General features: G+C 44.6%; 1 protein-coding gene across 1 annotated transcript in view; it reads right to left on the bottom strand.

Moving 5' to 3' along the window:
• unc5db (unc-5 netrin receptor Db) overlaps positions 1-21,798 on the bottom strand; it is a 75,220-nt gene that overhangs the window by 9,133 nt on the left and 44,289 nt on the right. The window contains exons 10-14 of the mRNA XM_071911512.2: positions 21,511-21,696; positions 18,086-18,448; positions 16,099-16,183; positions 7,558-7,729; positions 1,193-1,420 (exon numbers count right to left, since the gene is read on the bottom strand). Coding sequence (XP_071767613.2) covers positions 1,193-1,420; positions 7,558-7,729; positions 16,099-16,183; positions 18,086-18,448; positions 21,511-21,696 — 1,034 coding nt within the window. The remainder of the gene's footprint in view (positions 1-1,192; positions 1,421-7,557; positions 7,730-16,098; positions 16,184-18,085; positions 18,449-21,510; positions 21,697-21,798) is intronic.

The following is a 21,798-nucleotide window of genomic DNA, read 5'->3' as shown; positions in this document are numbered from 1 at the left end:
TCCAAAATCTAGATTAAAAACAAGAGGTTCCTTTTAGCTGTTCCAAAATCTAGATTAAAAACACAAGGTTCTTATTGGCTGTTCCACAGTGCAGATTAAAAACAAGAGGTTCTTATTGGCTGTTCCAAAATCTAGATTAAAAACACAAGGTTCTTATTGGCTGTTCCACAGTCCAGATTAAAAACAAGAGGTTCCTATTGCCTGTTCCACAGTCCAGATTAAAAACACAAGGTTCTTATTGGCTGTTCCACAGTCCAGATTAAAAACAAGAGGTTCTTATTGGCTGTTCCAAAGTCTAGATTAAAAACACAAGGTTCTTATTGGCTGTTTCACAGTGCAGATTAAAAACAAGAGGTTCCTATTGGCTGTTCCACAGTGCAGATTAAAAACAAGAGGTTCTTATTGGCTGTTCCAAAGTCTAGATTAAAAACACAAGGTTCTTATTGGCTGTTTCACAGTCCAGATTAAAAACAAGAGGTTCCTATTGGCTGTTCCAAAATCTAGATTAAAAACAAGAGGTTCCTTTCAGCTGTTCCAAAATCTAGATTAAAAACAAGAGGTTCCTTTTAGCTGTTCCAAAATCTAGATTAAAAACACAAGGTTCTTATTGGCTGTTCCACAGTGCAGATTAAAAACAAGAGGTTCCTACTGGCTGTTCCACAGTGCAGATTAAAAACACAAAGTTCTTATTGGCTGTTCCACAGTCCAGATTAAAAACAAGAGGTTCCTATTGGCTGTTCCAAACTGCATTCAAAACAAGAGGTTCCTATTGCATTATAAACAAGAGGCGATTGGATCTTTAGCATCAGCAGTCCCTGCCTGAGGAGCTTAGGCTGCTAAATCTCTATCATCTTTTAAATCACCTCTTAAAACTCATTTTTACTGACTTGCCTCTATCTAATAATCTTTTAATTGTTTTGACCTCCCTTTTATGCTTAACTTCTGTCTTTCTTGCCTTGCTTTTATATTTCTTATCTTGCTTTCATTACTGTTGATTGTTTTTATTGTTCCATTTTTTCTTGTTTTTTGAATACTCCTTGTAAAGCCCTTTGTTACTGTGTTTTGAGAAGTTCTCTATGGATAAAGATTACTATTATATTATTATTACCAGGCGCTTCCAGATCACGCATGCTCAGTCAACCTTATCCTGGATAAAGGGGGAAAAAATCCAACCACAGCTCCTTCCCTGTACCTGAAAGGCGTGCGGCGTGTCGTCCACACAGTAGACCCGCAGGCTGTAGTCCATGGAACTGGCCTCCATGCTCCCGAACACGGCCAGCTTCAGCCTCTTGACGGCGGCCTGGGTCAGGGGCTCGCCCACCAGAGCGTACGAGCCCGGCTGGTCCAGCAGCAAGTGGCAGCTGGTCGAGTCCATTAGGCAGTAACAGGAGCTGGACTCCTCCTCCACTGACATCACCTCCTGCAATGATGAGTAGAGACGGTCCCCATGAAGACATGATAGGTGTCCTCCTACATATCTGGCATTTCATAATGCCATCTTTTTTTCCATAGTTGTCCATAGTCAGCTAGCATAGTCAGTTTTAAGTGTCCCATGGACTTTTCAGGTGTGAAAATTGTCAAATTTCAACATATTGAATACTGGCACAAAATACCAGCTTAAATTCCAAAATATCGGTATTGGTATCACTTCAAAAACGTTATCTGCTTTTCTATTCTCACTCAGTTGACTACTTTCAAGATGTCTACAGAAAAAAAGTGTATGGTCTAAAAAGAACCACAAGTAGAAGAAATATTTGTATAATAATCTAAGACATTTTTGGCATGAAAATGGGCAAATTTAAAGATATTGCATATCTTTAAACAAAATATCATCTATCAACTGCAACAGTTACATAAAAGGTGTAGGCATATGTGAATATGTGAATCATTTTTCCAAACTTTCCCATGGCTTAATGGTGTGATTCCCAAATATATAAGTCCTGGAAATCAACACATTTATTTTCCATACTTTTTCAAACTTCCCAGACTTGCATAAAAACACTTTAAGCTGCTCTTGTATCTGTGATGCTGAAATAATTTTTAGCTTGTTTTGTGTTCATTACATTACACTTCGCTTTAAATACTCCTCCCTAATTTCTTTGCGGTTTATTAGTAAAACAGGTGAGAGGTTGCAGTAATAGTAATCACATCCCCCGTTCTTGTTCAAGCTGTGTAAATAAATATTCATGCCTACAACTGCCTGGAAATCATTCCTGGAAACAAATTCTGCAAATGAACTCCTGTATAGAATGTATTATGTATTGAGTGTGTAAGTTGTGTGCTGCTGTTGAATAATGATGTAGCCAACATTACAGAAGTTTAAATCACAAAGCAAAAACTACACAGTTTGTGACTAGTCTCCCGAGAATGTGAAAAACCATTTCCTACATGAGTTATGGTGTTAGTACATAGCAGGACACAAAATAGTCATTATGAACAATACACAGTGTTTTATTTATGAAACGACATCCGCAGTTGGAAAGCACTTCATTATTTCCAACTGAAATGAAGGAATGTATCTTTTATATCCTCCCTTCCCTTCCCTTCCCTTCCCTTTCCTCTCATCTCCTTTCCTTTCCTTGCCTTTTATTCAATAGAAAGGGAAAAGCAAACATTACAAGAAAGCCAACTGGAAATGGGAGCTTTATCATACAAATGGGAGGTAATGACATGCCAAATGAAACGTCTGAAAGTGCTAACTTCAATATGGGTTTGAATTGAATGAGTCAACTGAATAAGTCAGTCCTTGCACGGTGCTAATGCTGCTTTCAAGTCCTCTAGGTGAGCTCCTTGTTCTGACTTCGGAAGTCGTAAATACGACGTGTCGCGCATTCAAGTGCTTTTGGAAGGATGGTGTTTGGCAACATTAGCAAAGCGCAGGCTGGGAGTCTCTTGTGAACGCTAAGCGAAACATGCGCGCACAACAACTGCTAAACAACTGAAGGCTGAGAAAAGAGCAAATACTGTATATTAACAAGCTACAAATAATTGTAAGTGTTTGTTGTAACCTGCTGGAAGGTTGGGGTGGGGTTTACCGCATGAGGACAGTTCAGATAGTGTAGCAGTCAAACACAGAGAAATACATTAAGTTGACTTTCAAATACCTTGCTGTGATTATCTAAACCTTCTGGCACTCACTGTACTGTCATATGCTATAAACCCCACCGTAGTAGGCTAAAAAAATCCATGAAATGTATATGAAAATACTATTTGATGAAGGTCTGCAGGTAACAATATTCAAATATTCACTCAGAAACAGCAAAAAACGACTACGACACAATTCGGTACTGATTACCGTGTCCATCCAGATACACTTTTATTTCTCTCTAGTGGTTAGACAGACTGTCCAATACTCCAGAGGTTGCAGGTTCGATTCCCGCAACTGCCAATATGTCCGTTAACAGCCATCCGACCTGTTGAAGTGTCCTTGAGCAACACACCAAGCCCCTACCTGCTCACTCATTGTTAAGTCGCTCTGGATAAGAGCATCAGCTAAATACCTCATTTGAAATCAATGGCCTTATTTTGCTACATTAACCTGGGTTTTAACCTATGAGGGAGTATTGTAACATATAAATGGATATAACAACACAATGCAAGTCCAAAGTGCACAAACACAATGTACTACAATAAATACTTTCAGAAAGATGTTCCAGCACTCTTGAATAATGAATTATCTTGGCCAGCTTGTAGGCTACTGCCCAAAATTGTATCACAGCTTGTCAGGATAAAAAAAAATGCATATATGGAACAAAAAGGTACGGGTACATTTATTTTCTGCTGGCAAAAAGTATAATTTATCAGCTCATATATTAACATCTAGCATCTTATTGCTCAATGAGATGCAACATATTTTCACTTAAGAAAAAAGTGGGAAATATTGCCACATATTTTTTGTGAGTACTTATGCTGTTCATAAGGTTGTACAGGGTATTATTGCATACTTACAATACTTTTCCATAGGTTAATACAAAGGGAAATACACTGAAATAAGGCCTGGAATAAGTTTAAGTACTAAGAGTGCTTAAGAGTCTTTTATGGGTAGAGTGTATCTTAACGACACCTTGAAATAGGGGCATTTTAATGAAAGCATACACTTGCAGGTATTACGCAACTTCAAAATCCTCTCCTCGGTCCTTTGGTTAGACCTCAGTGATAACTCATTATTTCCAACCAGGAACCTCCGAGGATCTCCGAGCCTTTTTAATATTACAGTGAAATCTCAAAGCGACATGAATCTTATATTCATTCATATCCCCTCCGGTCTCCTTCCCCGTCTCTTTCGCGCCACTCGCACACGTCTTGAGAAATTGCCTAGTAACGGCGAACAGGAATCTTTGCGACGCACAATAGCAAAAACCTAGGGCCCTTCTATGAGTCAAGGTTAGGTAAACATGTAGTTGAACTCAAACAAAGGAGGAGAAACACGGAGCGATGGGAAGCCGGTGACACCTCTCCATCTGATGTTGTCTGAGCAAACAAGGTGTCGGTGGGAGAGCTCTTCAAAGCAGCACTAATCTCTGGCTGAATGACCTCAAGAGAGTCTACAAGGTTTCTAATCTGTGGCAGCGCCCGGTGGCATCTCGCAGAGAGATTATCAAGACGGGTATATAGGAGAAGAGGGAGCAAAGGGGTCAAGAGAGGGAGAATGCTTAAAGCGGTAATCTGCAAGATCCGTGTTTCCTTTATTTTGTCTCCATCTTTGGTGCTCAGTGCTCATTGCTGTGGTGTTTCTGCACTGCTCTTCCCAGAGATCACCTGTCAATCAAACAGTGTGTCTGGTACTGTGACGTCTTTGTCTGTTCAGCCATGGTGGCTATCACTGCTCATGCTAACTACCCAGTTCTTCTAAACATGAGCCAAAGGATTTCCCCCATGTAAGAGCTCCTAGACACTGGGAGTTTAGAACAGCAAATGTAAAAGCATTTATGAATCCTTTAACGCTTTTAAAAAACTGCTATTGGCAATGTACCTTGGATTTCTGGGTTCATTTTGTTGTTTGGTGGTGTATTTTTCTCAATCCCATGGATAACTGTCCAAACGGTTAACGTCAGGTTTTGGTGTCAGTCCCTCAGAATCAAAGAGCAAGAGCTTCTTTCTAGACTCAACATTTTGGACCGACGTTCAACAATCATACAGAGAGAAATCCATCGTAGAAGAGGTAGAGAGACCAATTTCTCCATGACAGTAGCCTCAATAGACCAGAATGCAATACAACCACAAGACATGGTGTGTTTTGATGACATGGTGCATGGCCGGGATCATCGACACAACCTGATGTTCACAGGCTAGTAGGCTAGCCCACCTCTGATTGAAAGCTCAATTCATGCCCCTTCATTGGGGGTTGTCCAAAGGCATGCTGGGAAATGTAGGAAATCAACAACTGAAGTAGCAGTACATGAGGCAGGTTAGCAGGTACACCAATAAAGTGTACATCGTACAGAGTCTCCAAGGGTGGATTCTTCATGTAATTGAAGATGTAGGTCCATGATGCATCTCATTGTGCCCCTTGCTTGGGGGTAAGACAGTAATGCATGCTGGGACAGCTACATGACTTGTATAATCACCACACCAGAGGCCCATCTCCCAGCCATCTCCATCGCTTAGAACAACATTATTTAGGACAAAGACGGGATTCTAGGGCGCAGGCAAATCCGGCCGGTCTTCCTCTGCATAATAAGCTCTTTTAAGCACTGACAAGCACCACAACAGCCAGGGGCAAACCTGCGGTATTCATTATTCTGACCCGTGCTCGGCTTGCCAAAACTTTACATCAGATTTACATTTCCATCACCGCCTGCCTGGAAATCCTCTTCATTATTCGCCCCCTTCTCTTATTATCATCTCCGCTCCTGCTACTATTCAAAAACAGAAGCAAATAATGCAAAGTGACGACAGCGATGGGGCTTGTTATGCCTTTGGGTTCAGGATTAAGCTCTTGGGACCACGTCCAGACTGGTGGAAAAAAAACAAACGCCCAACATTGTCGAAGTGGAAAAAAAAACAAAAAAAGCACACACACTACATAAGCACTGAATAAAATACAATGCGTCCGTTTCATTTCACTGCAGCTCTTAACGCCCCGATCGTTCAGAAGCAACCGGAGCGAAGCTAACAAGGAACGCAAAAGGCATAGGGGGTGAGAGTTGCGCCGCTCGGTCGTGTCGTTGATGTTGAATGTTCGACAGAGAGTTGGGTGAGGGGGTGGATGGGTGGTTGGGAATGGCGGGGGGGGGGGTAAATGGAGAGTCGCGGTCAGCAGAGAAAGCATTTCCATGACTCCCTTCCTGATTGCCTGATGTCCACATTCGCTGTGCCGTGTCCGTCCTGATCCGCTAATCGATACTTCCCTTGTCTAATGGGCCCTTATACCCCCTGTCGTTACCCCCCCCCCCCCCCCCCCCCCCCCCAACCCTTCCACCACCACCACTGCCCCCCTCCCACTGACTGACAGCAGCCATGCCTCTTCCTCGCTATTACACAGCGTAATTGTTTTTTTATTTTCCTCCCGGTGGACCCGCGGTGTTACCTTTAGCTGGCCTTATGTCACCTCCTGGGCCCACGGAGGCCATCAGGCTGGATCAATCAGTGTCCCCCTACCCACGCCGCCTCCAATACTCCTTTTACTGCTCACACACAATTCAAGCGGTCACGTCTCACGGTGACTAACTGGACCTCTTACCACATAAAGCAAATATATAGAGGTCAGCGAGCGGGGGGGGGGGGGGGGGGGAAACAGAGTCAACAACCCATGGCGTCTCATGTCGAGGAACATGACTTTTCCCTCCATTTACAAACCTGCCATCCCGTAGTGAGCGTGACGTTCGGTGATGTAGTGGTAAATAAAAAGGTGGGTAAACTATGACCTCCAGTCGGGGATCATCATGTGGTAAACAACCAAGTAAACAACCACCCATCTTGTACTGCCGTCTCTCTTAAAGAATGAATCCAATGCTGCTGTTCTTGATCTTTGGAGGAACCTGAATTTACCGAATGTAGCTTCCAAGAATTCCAAGTTCTTCTTCTTACTCAAATGTAGACATACAATACTTATATACTATGTCCTATGATGGATGTCAGTGCCCTATGCAATTGATGCTACTTAACATCTAGTGTGCATATAGTATATATACAGTATATATATGCTCTTTCTATATATACTGGGTGATGGGTGTGCTGGTGATACTAAACTATACACTTATTTTCTTCCTATGCCTTTGTGAAAATGATTCTTTCCTGGTGTTCAGCAGTGTACAGATTCTTCGGAACCGACTCATTTCACTTTGCATTAGGAATCAGCGCACCCGCAGTTTAATATTATTTACGGACTCATCTTTAGGCGCAACGCCCTTCGTTCTGCAAACAGAAAAGGTGTCTAAACCGAGGTTAGGTGGGTTTACCCTCCACTACATCCCCGCTGACATTTACCCACAAAAAAAAAAAAATAGAGCCGTTGAAGAAAAAGACAAGCGAGCAGAAGCAAACGCCACGTCCCGGCCGGGCCAAGACACTGATGGACTGCACTGTACTTGACAGGTGCGGGGCTGCAGCTCTCACCTCCCATTTGCTGTCCTGGGTTTTCCTCTTGAGCTGGATGTTCCAGTTCTCGGCGTCCATCTCGGCGCAGTGAGCTATGGTCATGGCCACTGGGCTGAAGAGGTCCAGGCCCGGAGGACCGTACGTCACCTCTGGGCCCAGCAGGATTTCACAGCCTTCCTCTGTTTGAACGCTAAACACACCGTGACACACACACACACACAGGCACACACACACACACAGAGAGAGAGAGTGAAATGGATACATTGTAAATGATAGGATCAAAGAAATTGTAGCCCTGCAGTGAAAAGATACAGCCCACGCTTTCATGTTGTGATGCATGTCAGCAGAACGATGTCTTTCTCACGTCTCCTTTGCAGCATGCTTTTATTCAAAGCGTCACAAATGCATTCATTTTTAGTATGTGTGGTAGGAACTGTGTTGCACCGTGTCCTCGGTACAAATCTCTTCATTGTATTTAAATCTGTGTATATTAAATTAGAATACTGTGCAAGACTGAAAAACAACACTTCGTTGTTTGGTTTGAGGTGGGCTGCTTTAATAAGTCCTGTATTATTATTTTTTTTATCTCGCCGGCACGATCTGTAACCTGCAAAAAAACACAAACTCTAAACTCTAACTCAAAAACAAGTGAAAACATATCAAATCAGGACACGGTGAGCGTGGTGTTGTATATGGCAGTCTCCTGCTCGCTTTCAACAGAAGATTGCGGGTACTGATCTCTCCATGACTTTGCATATTTATCGTTTTCCATTTATTATCTCAGAGCCATTATATGTACTTAACGTCTCTCTTTGTGCTCCCGCTGCTGCGTGAAACACAAGGAATTAATGAGAAGGGAAGAAATGCGCGTGCGGAGGTGGACGGCCGCGCAAACAAAGCACATGCCTGCAGGAGTTTGACTCCCTGGAAGCGCTACTGTGGTGAAGCGGATCTCAAGCGCCTCGAGTTCAAGTTATTGCCACGCAGCCTGGCCAGTGGAATTTGAGCCAGTGTAGGTGAACAAACCAGTGTGAGTTCCCTTTGAATTGGAGTGTGCTCATTAAAAAGGGCTTAGAACAAACAGCTCTTGCCAGTGGATGGCGGCGGCGGCGGTGGTTTTAGAAAAAGGGCAGGCGGGATCAAGGCGGTGCGGAGCGACGCCTCGGCAAAGCTCTCTAAGCTCATATCAGTCATCGCAGATCAGAGATCTGAGAACGCTGATTTGTCAAGATTTCCTCCCCAGAATGAGAAGTGATTTATCGTCCTCGCGGGAACAGGGGCGTTAAGTTCACAGCTTTGGCGCACCGTACAGTACACAGTGACTTTAAACGAACAGGTAGAGAGTCAAGAGCAATCCCTAATGATACCCTGCCGTATTAGCACGGCAGCTGTTTTTCACCGGCTTCATCCTGTTAATGTATGATTCAACACAATCTGCTGTTAAACAGAGCCCGCATGTTAATGTAGCCTACATTTCATATTTGGCGATTACCAGTCTCTGGGGCTTATGCAAGCTTCTCCTGGAGTTTGTGAGTTTGTTTTGGACTTTTCTGTGAAGTGCAGTGCAAAAAAAAAAAAAAAAAATTGACTTTTTTTTTTTTTACCCACTCAGCGGACTCAGCATGGCACCGACACTGTCAGGGCTAGGGGTTTGTTTCCCACTGGGGCCACCCATGCTACAAATGTACGCTCTCACGGTGCTGCATTTGGATAAAAGCATCCACCAAATGGCATATGATTTACCGCATACGGATCGATTGTTTACTCGGAGAGTAAAGTGCAATGATTCATGCGCTCTTAATTGTCTATGTGAGCGGCCTTGCAAATGACACTCCTACTTTGTTGTCTTTTCTTTCTTTTTTTTTTCACTTCCGCCCCCAACTCTTAGAAAGTTCTCCGTCTGTCTTTCTCTTGAGAGACGTGTTATGTAAGTGTCGGAGCCATTAGAGTTGCTTATCTGTATTAAAGGGTGCTTCTGTCTCTGGGAACACCTTAATGGTAAATGCGCTCTCCAGGTGCTGACACACGCTTCAGACTTGCCCAATTACTGTCTCCACACCTGACCTGGGGGGACGATACACTCATTTACTCTGACTGCTGGGCCTTGCAGGTATCGTCTCATCGCACAGTCGCCTTGCCCTCTTCCCTATTTAGATGAAGCCTCCTGGCTCGCAGACGCTTTTTCTCCGTTATGTCAACAGCGGCCCCGCACTGGAGCGGTCCGGAGAGAGAGAGAGAGAGAGAGCGCTCTCGATCCCTCAGCCAACTACGCTGAGCCTGATCACACATTTAATGCGAAGTGTAGGCAGGGAGCAGATTACCTGGGCCTTAAGTAGCCGGCGCCTCGGCTCGAGAGTCCGGCGGCAACCTGAAAAGAAGTGCCCGAGGCTCCCGCTCTCTTTTCTCAATTCCACTTGTCATCACGATGAAGGGCTCTATACGGCGGCTTCCCGAGGCCCTAGATGAGGTGCATTATTTAAAGTGAGCGATGACTCACTCCTCGGGGACCCGGGAGCCGTGCAAAGTGGCGGATTGGGCTGGGGAAGGAGACGGCGGGCTTAATAAATGCACACATTAACACGCTCCATTAGCCTCACCTTTATTTGCTTGTAGTCTCCCACCTGTTTGTCCCACCGCGCTTTTGTCCATTTTTTAAGGCGACGCAGACGCCCTGCGCGCCGCATGGGTGCATTAATCAGACAGGCATCTAGAGGTGAAGCTTCATGCATCGCTCCAGTATCCAGCAACTGCTATTTTTCGTGCTCCTCTTTTGATCATGCTTTTGTAACATCTCTCTCCTCTCTCTCTCGACATGCAGAAATGCAAATAGTGGAATAAATTCTGTCTCTATCTCCCTCTCTTCTCTCTCTCTCTCTCTCTCTCTCTAACTGCAATCTCTTTGCTGTAAAGCATTCATCAAAAGAGCTGATCAAGGACTGTCAAATAAAACTGCTTGATTAGCTCAAAGAACAGCTCGGTAAAGCATTCACAATAAACTAAAACAAGTCACTGATAAGTTTGAAAACATTTCAAATGCGATTAAGTGCCTTGATTTATAATGCCTGCATAACAACTATACAACTAAATTTCACACCACTTCAACTCTAAGCCTGGGCCGCCGCGCGTTGCAATCCACTTAACTTGGAAATGAGTGTAAGCAACAAAGCTAATCACTTGAAACAACTCAAAAGGTTATTTGTTCACTTAACGTTGAGAGTCCTACGCACGGAACTAAACGCAACGGTCTACTCCACTCCTGAAATCACTGACCAAGTCAATAAATAAATTGCTAGGAGTACTTGTAGATTTGGCATAAATACATACAGTGGTATCCATTGTCAAGTCCCCCTTTCATGCATTTATCTTGCGTTATTAGTGCAGAGATTTATTTCTTAAATGATATACAGAACTTGATATACAAACATCAAAAAATTAGATAGTAACTATCATGTTGAGTCATATCTGATATCAGTTTACCAATATATCAAGCTATTATTGGGCATTTAATAAACACTGGGTATCAGCCAGTCAATGTCATCCATCTCCCATATGATGGATATGAAGCTTTCATGAATGGCAATAGATTGAATCACTATTGTATGGTATCAATCAGTGATAGAGAGTAGCAAAATGGAGATTTATTTACATGAAAAAATTGCAGATTATTACTTTAACTCAATGTATATAGATGTATTTGTCCATTTCAAGTTACAAGATAGACTTCTGTATGTATGTGAGGTGAATCACAAATGATGACAACCACAAAACAAAATTACTATCCAGTTCAATGCCTACCCCCAATACTGTAGTTTAATTTTGTAGTTTAGGATGATTTTGCCTTCAAAATAAAAGCATAAAAACTTTAAAACATGTCGTTAATAAGGGTTTTAATTGTTTTTTTTATTTGACTATCTGATGAGGTAAGGACATGAATGTGATAGCACTGTAGTCTGTGTTTTCTCTTTCTTCAATACATAAATATAGTCACTGGTCAAAAGTAGCTGTGTGGTTAAATTTGCAAGGCAGTGATATATATATTTCTACTCCGAACCCTTTGTTGTCTCAATAAATGTACTATTATTATAACACTTGCCAAGACACTCACAGCTGACATATGTAACTATATCCTTAAGCTAGTTTTCAGTTAAGTTGAACTGCTTAATATTTTTTTTTTACATCTTTGATAATATCATTTAATTTAGGCTACTGAATTACAACTCTGAAATCACCTTGATATTAAGTAGCCTGTGTATTTTATTTGCATGTGATTGAATGGTTTCTCAAAAGCCTGTTTTATTGAACTGATGGAAAAACTCAGTGCTAATGGGAAGTGTGAAAATAGCAAGCGTTAATTTATAGTCGCTGCAGTAAAATCATTAATGTGATTGCTCTTGAGCTAGTTTGACTGAGATGCCACCCGTCCACTATGTTTTATTCATTCACCTAAAATGATAATAATGCTGATATAATGAGAGGGTGATCTGGAACAATGCTACATCCCATCACATAACATACATGCCAGGTGTAAGCAGGGGGAATGTCACTTTCATGTAGATGGATAAATAGACTGTAGAGCAATAAAGCAATCAAACATCTTAGATCAAGATGAAGCCGAGTTTGACAGCTTTTATTTCAGGAGTGTAATGTCACCTTCCCAGGGACATGGAGTTGTGCGCTCTGGACCGAAACCATGAACAATGTGTCCGGCCAGAGAGAGAGAGAGGGGCGTTCTGCTGTGAGATCTACGGACCATGAGAGCCGGGGGCTTAGAGTGGGAGCTGCCATAGCTCTCCATGCAGAAAAACAGAGCGGGCCAGGCCAGTCACTATGGGCAGCTTTGACTCTGACCAGAGGGCGAGGCGTCGTGTCACACCTACGCACTGTTTCACCTCTGCCGACAAACCGCGTATACGAGATTATCATATTAGCCCTCAAACTCCAAAACTGATTCCTCGATTCGCTTTGCGAGAAGCGTGAGCGTCGGCTTTGTGCACTGGCGCTGCCGACTTTTGAAATAAAACCGGACCGGGAGGTATCAAGACAACAACAAATAACCTATTATGTCTGAAATGTTCGTCCGCGCCTCTTTCATAAAGTACACATATTGAAACTCCGGTTTCATCCTTAAAAGCTCATTCCCTACTAGGACAGAGCTGTTTCTGCCTCAATAGGTTGAAGGATTTATCTTACAACACAAAGCGCTCATAAAACCTTGGAGGCAAAGGAAAATATGTCTGACCTAAGCAAAATCGAGCCTTCAGAAGATTTAGATGAGCCTTTGAAAAAAACTTCAAGAACACATCTTAAAAATAAGCTTTAATGGGATTCTATCAGGGTGTGGAGAAGTGGGTTGGATAGGGATTGGCTGGATGCAATGGAAGAAAGGATACAATTCTCTGCAGGTCCTCTGGCCTGCCAGGATAGAGACAGTGATTGACAGCTCGCGAGATGACAAGCACAACAGACCACAGGAAGAAATGGGTGTCTACAGTAAACATATTTTCGCTCACACAGAGCCGCTGCAAAAAAAAATATAAGCACTTGAAAAAGCACCGCTGTGGCTGAAACCAAACACTGTCAGGTTTGGGGCTGAAATATTTTGAAGTATTTCAAAGGTGAGTATGGTAGATAAACCAGTGGGAGAAACCAGACCCCCATATGCTGGCAGGTAAGAATCTATAAAAGGAGATGAAGGGAGCTGGCGTGATACATATAAACTCTAGGCCTGCTTGTAAAGATTTACAAAGGTAAATCGCGGCTTACACATGCACAACACATTTCAACAACGCTGCCTAAAGACGATTTGCTGCCCACAAATGCAAAGTGTGTGAGCCATGGATCCCCCACTGTACTGTATGTATATGTACATCGTAAATCCGGTGAGTTTAAAGTAGAGCTGATCTGCATAACACTTCTTTTAGGTCAGTGAGAAAATACGGATCGTAATCCAATTAAAAGACAAACAGAATAGCCGTTTTTTGAAATCCCCCAAGTCTTCAAAAGCACCTTACTTCCCTGACAAGCACAACCGACTTCTTCAGGCGCCGTGTCCGGGGAAATAGTTCAGCAGTTCACAGACACTGCGCGGCCCTGTCAAGACTATCCGCAGCCCTGTCATTTTCCACCGCTAATGGGTGCATTTTCGGGGGGTCTCTTTCTTCTGTGACTTTGTTCACGCCGAGCGGCGTGAATAAACAGTGACACTTCAGAAGAAGCTGGAAGCCCTCGTGGCTCTCCACAGGGAAGGGCGTGCAAACCCAAACCCCGCCCCCCCCGGAGAGGAGCTCGGTCCATGGAAGGGTCATTACCTAGCTGTGATCAGAATGCATAATGTGCGTACTGCCGAGATGAAAGGCCTCGGGAGACGTCTGCGCCTTCCACTCTGTAGCCGTGTCCATCAGTGCACCATGCTCCATTCATCACCGCATTCATCACCGCTTAAACAAGCACCCTAGGCCGTGACTCTCTCCCCGAGCGCCTCGCTGTTGACAACACGCAGAGTATATAACTACATATTGAACCGGCAGAGTTGCGGGGACGAGAGAGAGATTGGAGGTTTGACTTTGCCTCCTCCGAGTCTGTTGGCTAAATTAAGGGCTATATTGCAGCGCCCCCCACAGGGTCGCTCTGCATGAACTTGACTTTCTCCGCAGCGGCTGGGAGATCAAAGCCCGGACTACCACCCGCGAGGGGCTTCTGGAAATGAACACCCATATCGTGACACCTAGAGGACTCCCATAGAGAGCAGGAGATAGGCTGCGGTGCTCGCTGGGCCCATCTGTCACACAGCCCAGAGGTAAACAGACAGAGGTGGAGGATTGGCCATGGGGAGGGTCACAGATATCTGCCCTCTCTATGTTTGTTTCCACCGCTCTTTGCTTGTATACATACTAGGGTTTTTTTTTTAAAGGCATTTTGCATTGAAGCAGCTGATAGCCAATGTTCTCTGCTGATATTCAGTATTTTTAAATTTGACCATTTTTATGCCATTTCTAAAAACATTAGCATTCAGTGTTTCCCCCAGATTTTTCTTTTTGGAGCTAATTTAACCCTACTACTACTGCTACTGCTACTACTTTCACTACTACTACTATCACTACTACTACTACTGGTACTACTACTACTATCAATACTACTACAATCACTACTACTGCTGCTACTACTACTGCTACTACTAATACTACTGCTACTACTACTGCTTTCACTACTACTACTGTCACTACTACTACTACTACTATCACTACTACTACTACTACTACTGCTACTACTACTACTGCTACTACTACTGCTACTAATACTACTACTACTACTACTACTACTACTGCTACTAATACTACTGCTACCACTACTGCTACTACTACTGCTTTCACTACTACTACTGTCACTACTACTACTATCACTACTACTGTCACTACTACTACTATCACTACTACTGTCACTACTACTACTATCACTACTACTGTCACTACTACTACTATCACTACTACTGCTACTACTACTGCTTTCACTACTACTACTGTCACTACTACTACTACTACTACTGCTACTACTACTACTACTACTACTACTGCTACTGCTACCACTACTATTACTACCACCACTACTACCACCACTACTACCACGCTACTACTACGCTACTACTAATAATACATACACATATACACACAGGCCATCCAGTAGTCTCCTCTAATGTTAAACTTTGTTGAGTTCATCTATATTTTTCAAGTGTAGCTTTATGGGTTCTGTGACAATTGGATAGATACACATGAGCCATGGATACCTGCTGCAGTATAGCTAATAGTGGTACTACCAGCTTTTCTTTACGTCTGTTGGCATTACAATCACATAGCATTTTGCAGCCTACTGACAGCAGAGACAGCCAAATGTGCATGTGTATAGGCCATATGGATAATGTCAGGATGGGGCAAAATCCTTAATGATCTAAAAACACATGGTTTGGATGGGAATCTACGAGTGAGGGATGACTGTACTACAACAACATGTTTTCCTGCTCAGCTTGCCTCCCAATGCCTTTCTATACCAGTTTTAAAGACAACAACGCTTAAAGAGTACTCTCTTTTATGCTTTATTATTATGTCATAACACATTCATCTTAACACTTGGAAAAAAAGAGAACTACGTATGTATGATAAAACAAGCATGGGCTCATTAAAGCTGAACTCAGACCATAAACAGGCAAAACCATATTTCTTTGACATCAATTTGCTTGAATCTAATTCTGTGGTAATGAAGACGTCAAAAATAGAGTGTTAAACTTGTAACTTTCTAATCTGCTTCAGTAGTGCTAACAAGAAAATCGAGAGTTTAGAAGTGAAAGTCCTATTAAGTGTGTGGAGAACCTATATTGGGCTTGCAAGACTAAATACTGCCGCTCTAATGAAATGTAATGGAGGATAATGAATAATTAAGGGAGAAACTACAGGAAACGGGACAGTAAGGACAACGGATAGAAAGTCAGAGGAGATAGATGATAAGATAGGGGAAGACTGACAGACAGATAGATGGTTCAGATGATATTTGGGTAAACTCTGGCCTCACCTTGCCTCTCCCTGATTGATCATCATGTACATCTCCCAGGACATATCTTCAGCCACCGCACCATGAGGCACCAGCAGGCTGACCCCTGGAAAACACACACAAATATGTCAACAGCAACAACTCCAACAGCCTGACAGCATAGGGCAAAAACCAAGGTCCTATTTATTATATATAGAAGTCCTATTTATAATAATTTACTTTTCCTTGATTCCATTGTGTGATCATATCAAAGAATACCATAAAAATGCCATTAATATGTTGAATAATGATATAAATTAGTTTTAGTCTTTGATGTACAATTGGAAAAAATTGGATACAATCTATCTAATCCACTGATTTTGACATTGAGATATATATTTAATAAGTCACATATTTGGTTTTGATGTAGCTGTAAACACAGTTTAGTTTTGTCTTTAATCCATTAGAATTGAAACAATCTTTTTTATTTTGATCTCCCAAAAGGCAATGTTCACTAAACTTTTGCTTATGTAACATCTCTCAAGAAGCAAGTGGAGATTTCTACAGTGTGTCACCAGAACAATGCTGCCCCAACACTGCTGCCTGACACTATTCATCTGCTACTATGTGAATGGAAAGGCATTCACATTGAAGAGCAGAGAGCATAAAAGCTCTGCTTTACAAAAAAAGGTGTACAAGAGCAGAGTGGGAGATGACAGATAAACAAGGTTTTTGGCAGGTCTATGGAAAGTGAATATTTTGTAATACCTCTGCCACCTCCAAACTGCGCATTCCAACCGGTTAGCTTTCATTAAATAAACATGACATCCCGTCTCGCATGTTAGCGATGACTGCTCTGTTGGTACCATGTAGGGAAAAAAAGATGCAATGTGATACTGTGCAGCTCCGTGATGGAAATGGCGCAAAATACAAACCCCAAAATTTGAAAGAACAAATTTAAAAGTGGCTTGAACTGTAAAATTGCGTGAGGTCTTTTTCAGAGAATTTCTACTTCGCTACTTTGGTTAAATATCACTTAGGTGAAAAGAGAGCTTCAGTCATCTGCAGTGAAGTGCTATGTATGGCCGGCCATTCACAGCTAATGAATAGTGGCCACCGCAGACAGGATGCGTGAGTGCTGCACTTGACAGCGGTGACTCTTCCACTCAGACCCTCAACCTGAAACAAGACTGGAGGAGGCTGATTTCAGTTCAGCTCTCCACGCGGGCCGAGAGCCACCGCTACGCACACGAGGACCGCGGGAGTGGAATGTGAGTGCGGCGGTTCGCGCGGACCGTTGACCCCGCGACAACGGCGGCGGTCCACGCAAAACTCCTCCAATCGCTCCATTTGCGTTGGCAGGCCATGATGACTGCGTGACCCCTGTTTGCCTGAGAGAGCCGCCGAGGATGCAGAGGAATAACAAACAGCTACCTGCCTTGGCAACAGCGCCGACGGATCCTAGCAACAGCTTCCACGAGTTGCACGGATTATGAAGATTGGTGACTTAATGAAGTTTAAGAGCGGCGATAAAGTAAGAACGTGACTTTCTGCTGAATTCAAAGCACATGCTGCAACTTAGTCGAGTTATACTCTAATTAGGTGACCTTTAAGCTAAGTACCATACATTTGTACTAAACCTATCTTTCGTTACTACTTCTGTCTTAAGGCCGTGTTCCACTCTTTTCACACCTTTTTTACACTGGAGACAAGGCAGTGTGGAAAGCAATTGATTTGGATCTTTTTTTTAGTCAGAGCAGTGACAACAAGCAGAATGAAAATGGAGGAATTACCGGGAGAAAAATTGGTAGTAATTGTTACACGTTGGCTGTGTTGTGGGAGTTTCTGCTAAGTGTCAGTGAGTTGTACCTAACACTTAGGGCTGCCTGCTGATAGTGGCAGCTACTGCAGCCTCTTGTTATGGGAACTCAGTGCGCAATGCGTGACCTGCTTTTCATTATCAACGCAAAATGAGGTTGAGGCAGTGCCTTTTCCACAAAAACTTCGGAATAGTACGTGCCACACCCACCTGTGTTTGGCACCACCAGGCGCCCTCCGGGGTGGCCAAACATGCCCGTGGTCCTCAGCTGCTCCTTCGTGGGGGTGAAGGGCCCGTTGGGGGGCAGCAGGCCCTTCTTGCGCCTCTCCACGGTGCTGCAGCAGTCGCGGCCCAGGCCCCGGGGGAAGGTCTCCGGAGGGGCTTTGGCGTGGAACTCCGCCCGCTCAGCCACGCCTAGCGAAACCATGAAGGAGCTCTGGACTTTGACCTTGATGTCTGGCAGAGGGTCAAAGAGCTCTTTGTCGGCGGCGTCCTGGAAGCAGAGGGGCGTGCTGTACGTCCGGCCCACCGTCAAGTCCGGCTGCATCGAGGAGTTGAGGAGCAGCGGGTTGCCTGCGGAGACGGGGAGAGACACAACCACACAGTCACCTCGTCATCTAAAGCCCTATTCGCACGGGACTAGTATAATGTGGGGACTTCATGTGATTAATGAATTACACCCCAACCTCTTTTTATGAACCACATTTGCACGGTTTAATAAAATTCGCTGAAATCACTGGTGTATAAGGTCAAGATTTTACAATTTGTCACCGGCTGATTTAGCAAAGCCAAAGTTGAAGTTTGCGATAAAAATGCATTCAAAACCTTCCTCTATAGATTCCACTCCTGCTTTTATTTTTCATGACAGGAGGAAGATAGAAACCGCATGTCCAGAAGAAGGAGAAAAATGCCAAAAAAGATAATTAGAGCTGAAATTATCCCTCTGTCTTCACCAAAATACAGTAGATAATTTGCGCTGGAATTTTGACTTTACAAATTACATGCATGGCAGGTTTGGGATTAAAATCACCAACAATGTCCCAAATTATTACAAATTACTGGACGTCCCCAGGTAATATTAGTCCTGTGCGATAGGGCTTAAGAACCCCATCACTGGGTCCCTCACACTGAAAGTCCAGCACCAATTAAAGCAGCATGTCCGGGCAAGCGACCAGTGCATAAGAGGTAAGGGAGCGCAACCTGGACAGAAGGTCCAGGGCTCAGAGCCATGGTCAGAGTGTTGGATTTAATTACCAAGCACACACAGCTTGATCTCCATAATCCATCTGCTGGAGTCAGCTCCTCTGGACACGGAGTCGTCCTCCTGAAGGACGGGGGGGGGGGGAGTGAGAGGGAGGGCCGGACGGGGTCTAGGTGACTGCTCTGTAAATGAGGGGAGTCCTTCAGCTCCCAGTGTGGACCCGGCAGACCGCGGAGGGTGGAGGAGGGGGGGGGGTCTTCATCTGTGGCCATTAGATCCGACGCCGCTGCCAAACGGACCGAGAGGGAAGCGCCGCATCGATCTGGCAGACTCCGACGCACGGCGCCCCCGGACTCGCCGTGCCAAGATAACGGCGAAGTCACAGAGTCCTTGCTGCCCAGCTGTTGCCTGGCGAGGGGGCACAAGGCGGGAGGCTAATGTTGTTTTATTTTTAGGGGAATCGTTAATTACCGGGGGCCGCGATCTGTGATGAGCGTTTTCGGGGGTGTGTGTGTGTTCCTTTTTGACTTGTTCTTCACAACTCAACTTTTCTCGTCTGTCTCGCCGGCAGAATTCATATCACATTAAAAATAGCAGCAATTTATTTAGATTTTAGCCATTTAGCTGCTGCTCTTATCCAGATTGGCATACAGTGAGTGAGCAGGTAGGGGTTCAGTGTCTTGCTCAAGGAGACTTCAACAGGACACACTGTCGTTAGCGGTGATCAAAACTGCGACGCTTCCATAACGGGCCGCGTCCTCTAACCACTAGGCCACCATGTTGCCTAATCGCTCCTGCTTTCTAAATAATAGAAAGCAGGAGTAGATATAATAGGGAGTAACATTTTCAGATAATTGCTACCAAGCTAATGTGCCATAGAAAAATGGATTCTATCAACATGCATTTTTCATTTATAAGCAATTTGATACTGACAGCAAAACCACGGGGGACTCTACGGATATTCCACCTTGTGTGCTTTTGGCCAAAACTGCAACCCGGCGGACATCGGCCCCGCCGAGCTGACATTCGATCACCGCTGAAATTTTTCCCCCACCTCTCCCCTCCAGTCGAGTGGAGAATAATCTGATTATCGCTTGAGTGTGCATCTTTAAGAATGGGCGCCGCGAAATGGAATGGCAGTGGCGAGATGAGAGAAGTTAATGAAATGGACCTCAGGTTGAATACCTTGAGGGATGGGTTTGGAATTGGGCCTCTGATTAAAAATCACTCAGAAGCAGAAGTAATGCGGAGAGACAGGGTCAGGTCCAAAGGCTCATTCACTCGCCCGCCTTACACCAGCTCCTGCAGCAGGGAGCTATCCGAAAGCATTTAGGGAACTTCTTTAAGTATTTAAGGGCTTTTTTTTCTGGCAATTATTAGGCGTGGAAAGCTACTGATTTGCAATTAAACACACATTTAAAGGCGCTCCCCCCCCTCAAGAAAATGTGTCACCCCCTGCTATTTGTTTATGAAAAAGATGGTAACAATCAGCGCAAAAGTAGGTTAATATAAAATGCTCCGACGACGGACTCTAAAACAAACTGGAGCTGGCACACGAAAAGAGAGGGAGTGCTCTATATTTCAGGGGCGCCTTTGGCCCTGCTGATAGAGAGGAAAATGGGAAAGGAGTGATTGTGGCCGGCGGAGGGCACAGCAGGCGGGCTGCGGGGAGAGAGCTGGCCTATTTAAATAGGATTGATGACCTGCCGGATGTAGACCCAGCTCATCTCAGCCCCCCCCCCCCCCCCCCCCTTCCAGATGCATGACGCGGGCGGGGGGCGCGATCGTCTCCCCGGGCCTTGGAGGAGCCGGCGGACGTGGGCCGGGGCACAGCGCCGACAGTGGGCTTTTTTCACGCCGCTGTCACCGCGGCAGCCGAGGATGGATCGCCCGTCGCCGCGATGGCTATCACTTGCGCTAACCCAGAAGTGTCAGTGACAGTAATATGAATGCCTGTAGCAAGGCTGGCCGGGACAGCCACAGCCCTGCACGCCTCAACCAACAGAAGTTATTGCTGTGCACAACAAAAATGGAATTGATGTTCACTGTTCCATACCCCTCACATTTATCCATCAGTGGCTTTAGCCAGTGCAATCTGATGGAGGAGATTGGTTGCCTGACAGTCAAATGTGTGGTCCACAGGGAGGGGGGGGGGGCATAGCCAGTGTCTATCAGAGATTGATTATCTCCAGCTTCACAATAACAGAGGAGCGGGTCTGTCAAAATAGAAGGACAGGTCCTTTCACTGATTATGGGGGTATAAATCCTAAGCAGATAGGGAGGCTACGCACTCGCGCTGCTCAATGCAAACAAACGCCATCAATCACGGGGGTGGCCCTGTCTGCGGGGTCCTTGACGCCGCCGCCTTCTGGCCTTGGGGGCATTGGCCCGCGTCCCCATGTAGCTGCCGCCGCCCTCTCTCTCTCTCGCTCACCTTGTCTGGTGGTCTTGAAGTTGAACGACTGGAAACCCCCGGTGAGCGCCGAGGAGTCGATGACGTCCACGCCGTACTCGCTCTGGTTCTTCCGGTACAGCATGACGGCCACCACCAGGATGGCCACGGCGATGATGCCGGCCCCCAGGCCCGAGTACAGAGCCACGTCGTTGGAGCCGTCCATACCTGAGGCACACGAGACACAGAAAAAGCAAGGGCTATTTGAAAGAGTTCTCCAGAGATTTCTCCAGAGAAGTAGAACTACGGGGTTTTTTCACTTTTAGTGTG

Source organism: Centroberyx gerrardi, chromosome 8 (genome assembly GCF_048128805.1).
Source record: "Centroberyx gerrardi isolate f3 chromosome 8, fCenGer3.hap1.cur.20231027, whole genome shotgun sequence".
Taxonomy (NCBI): Eukaryota; Metazoa; Chordata; class Actinopteri; order Beryciformes; family Berycidae; genus Centroberyx; species Centroberyx gerrardi.
This window is presented reverse-complemented; position numbering and strand designations above follow the sequence as displayed.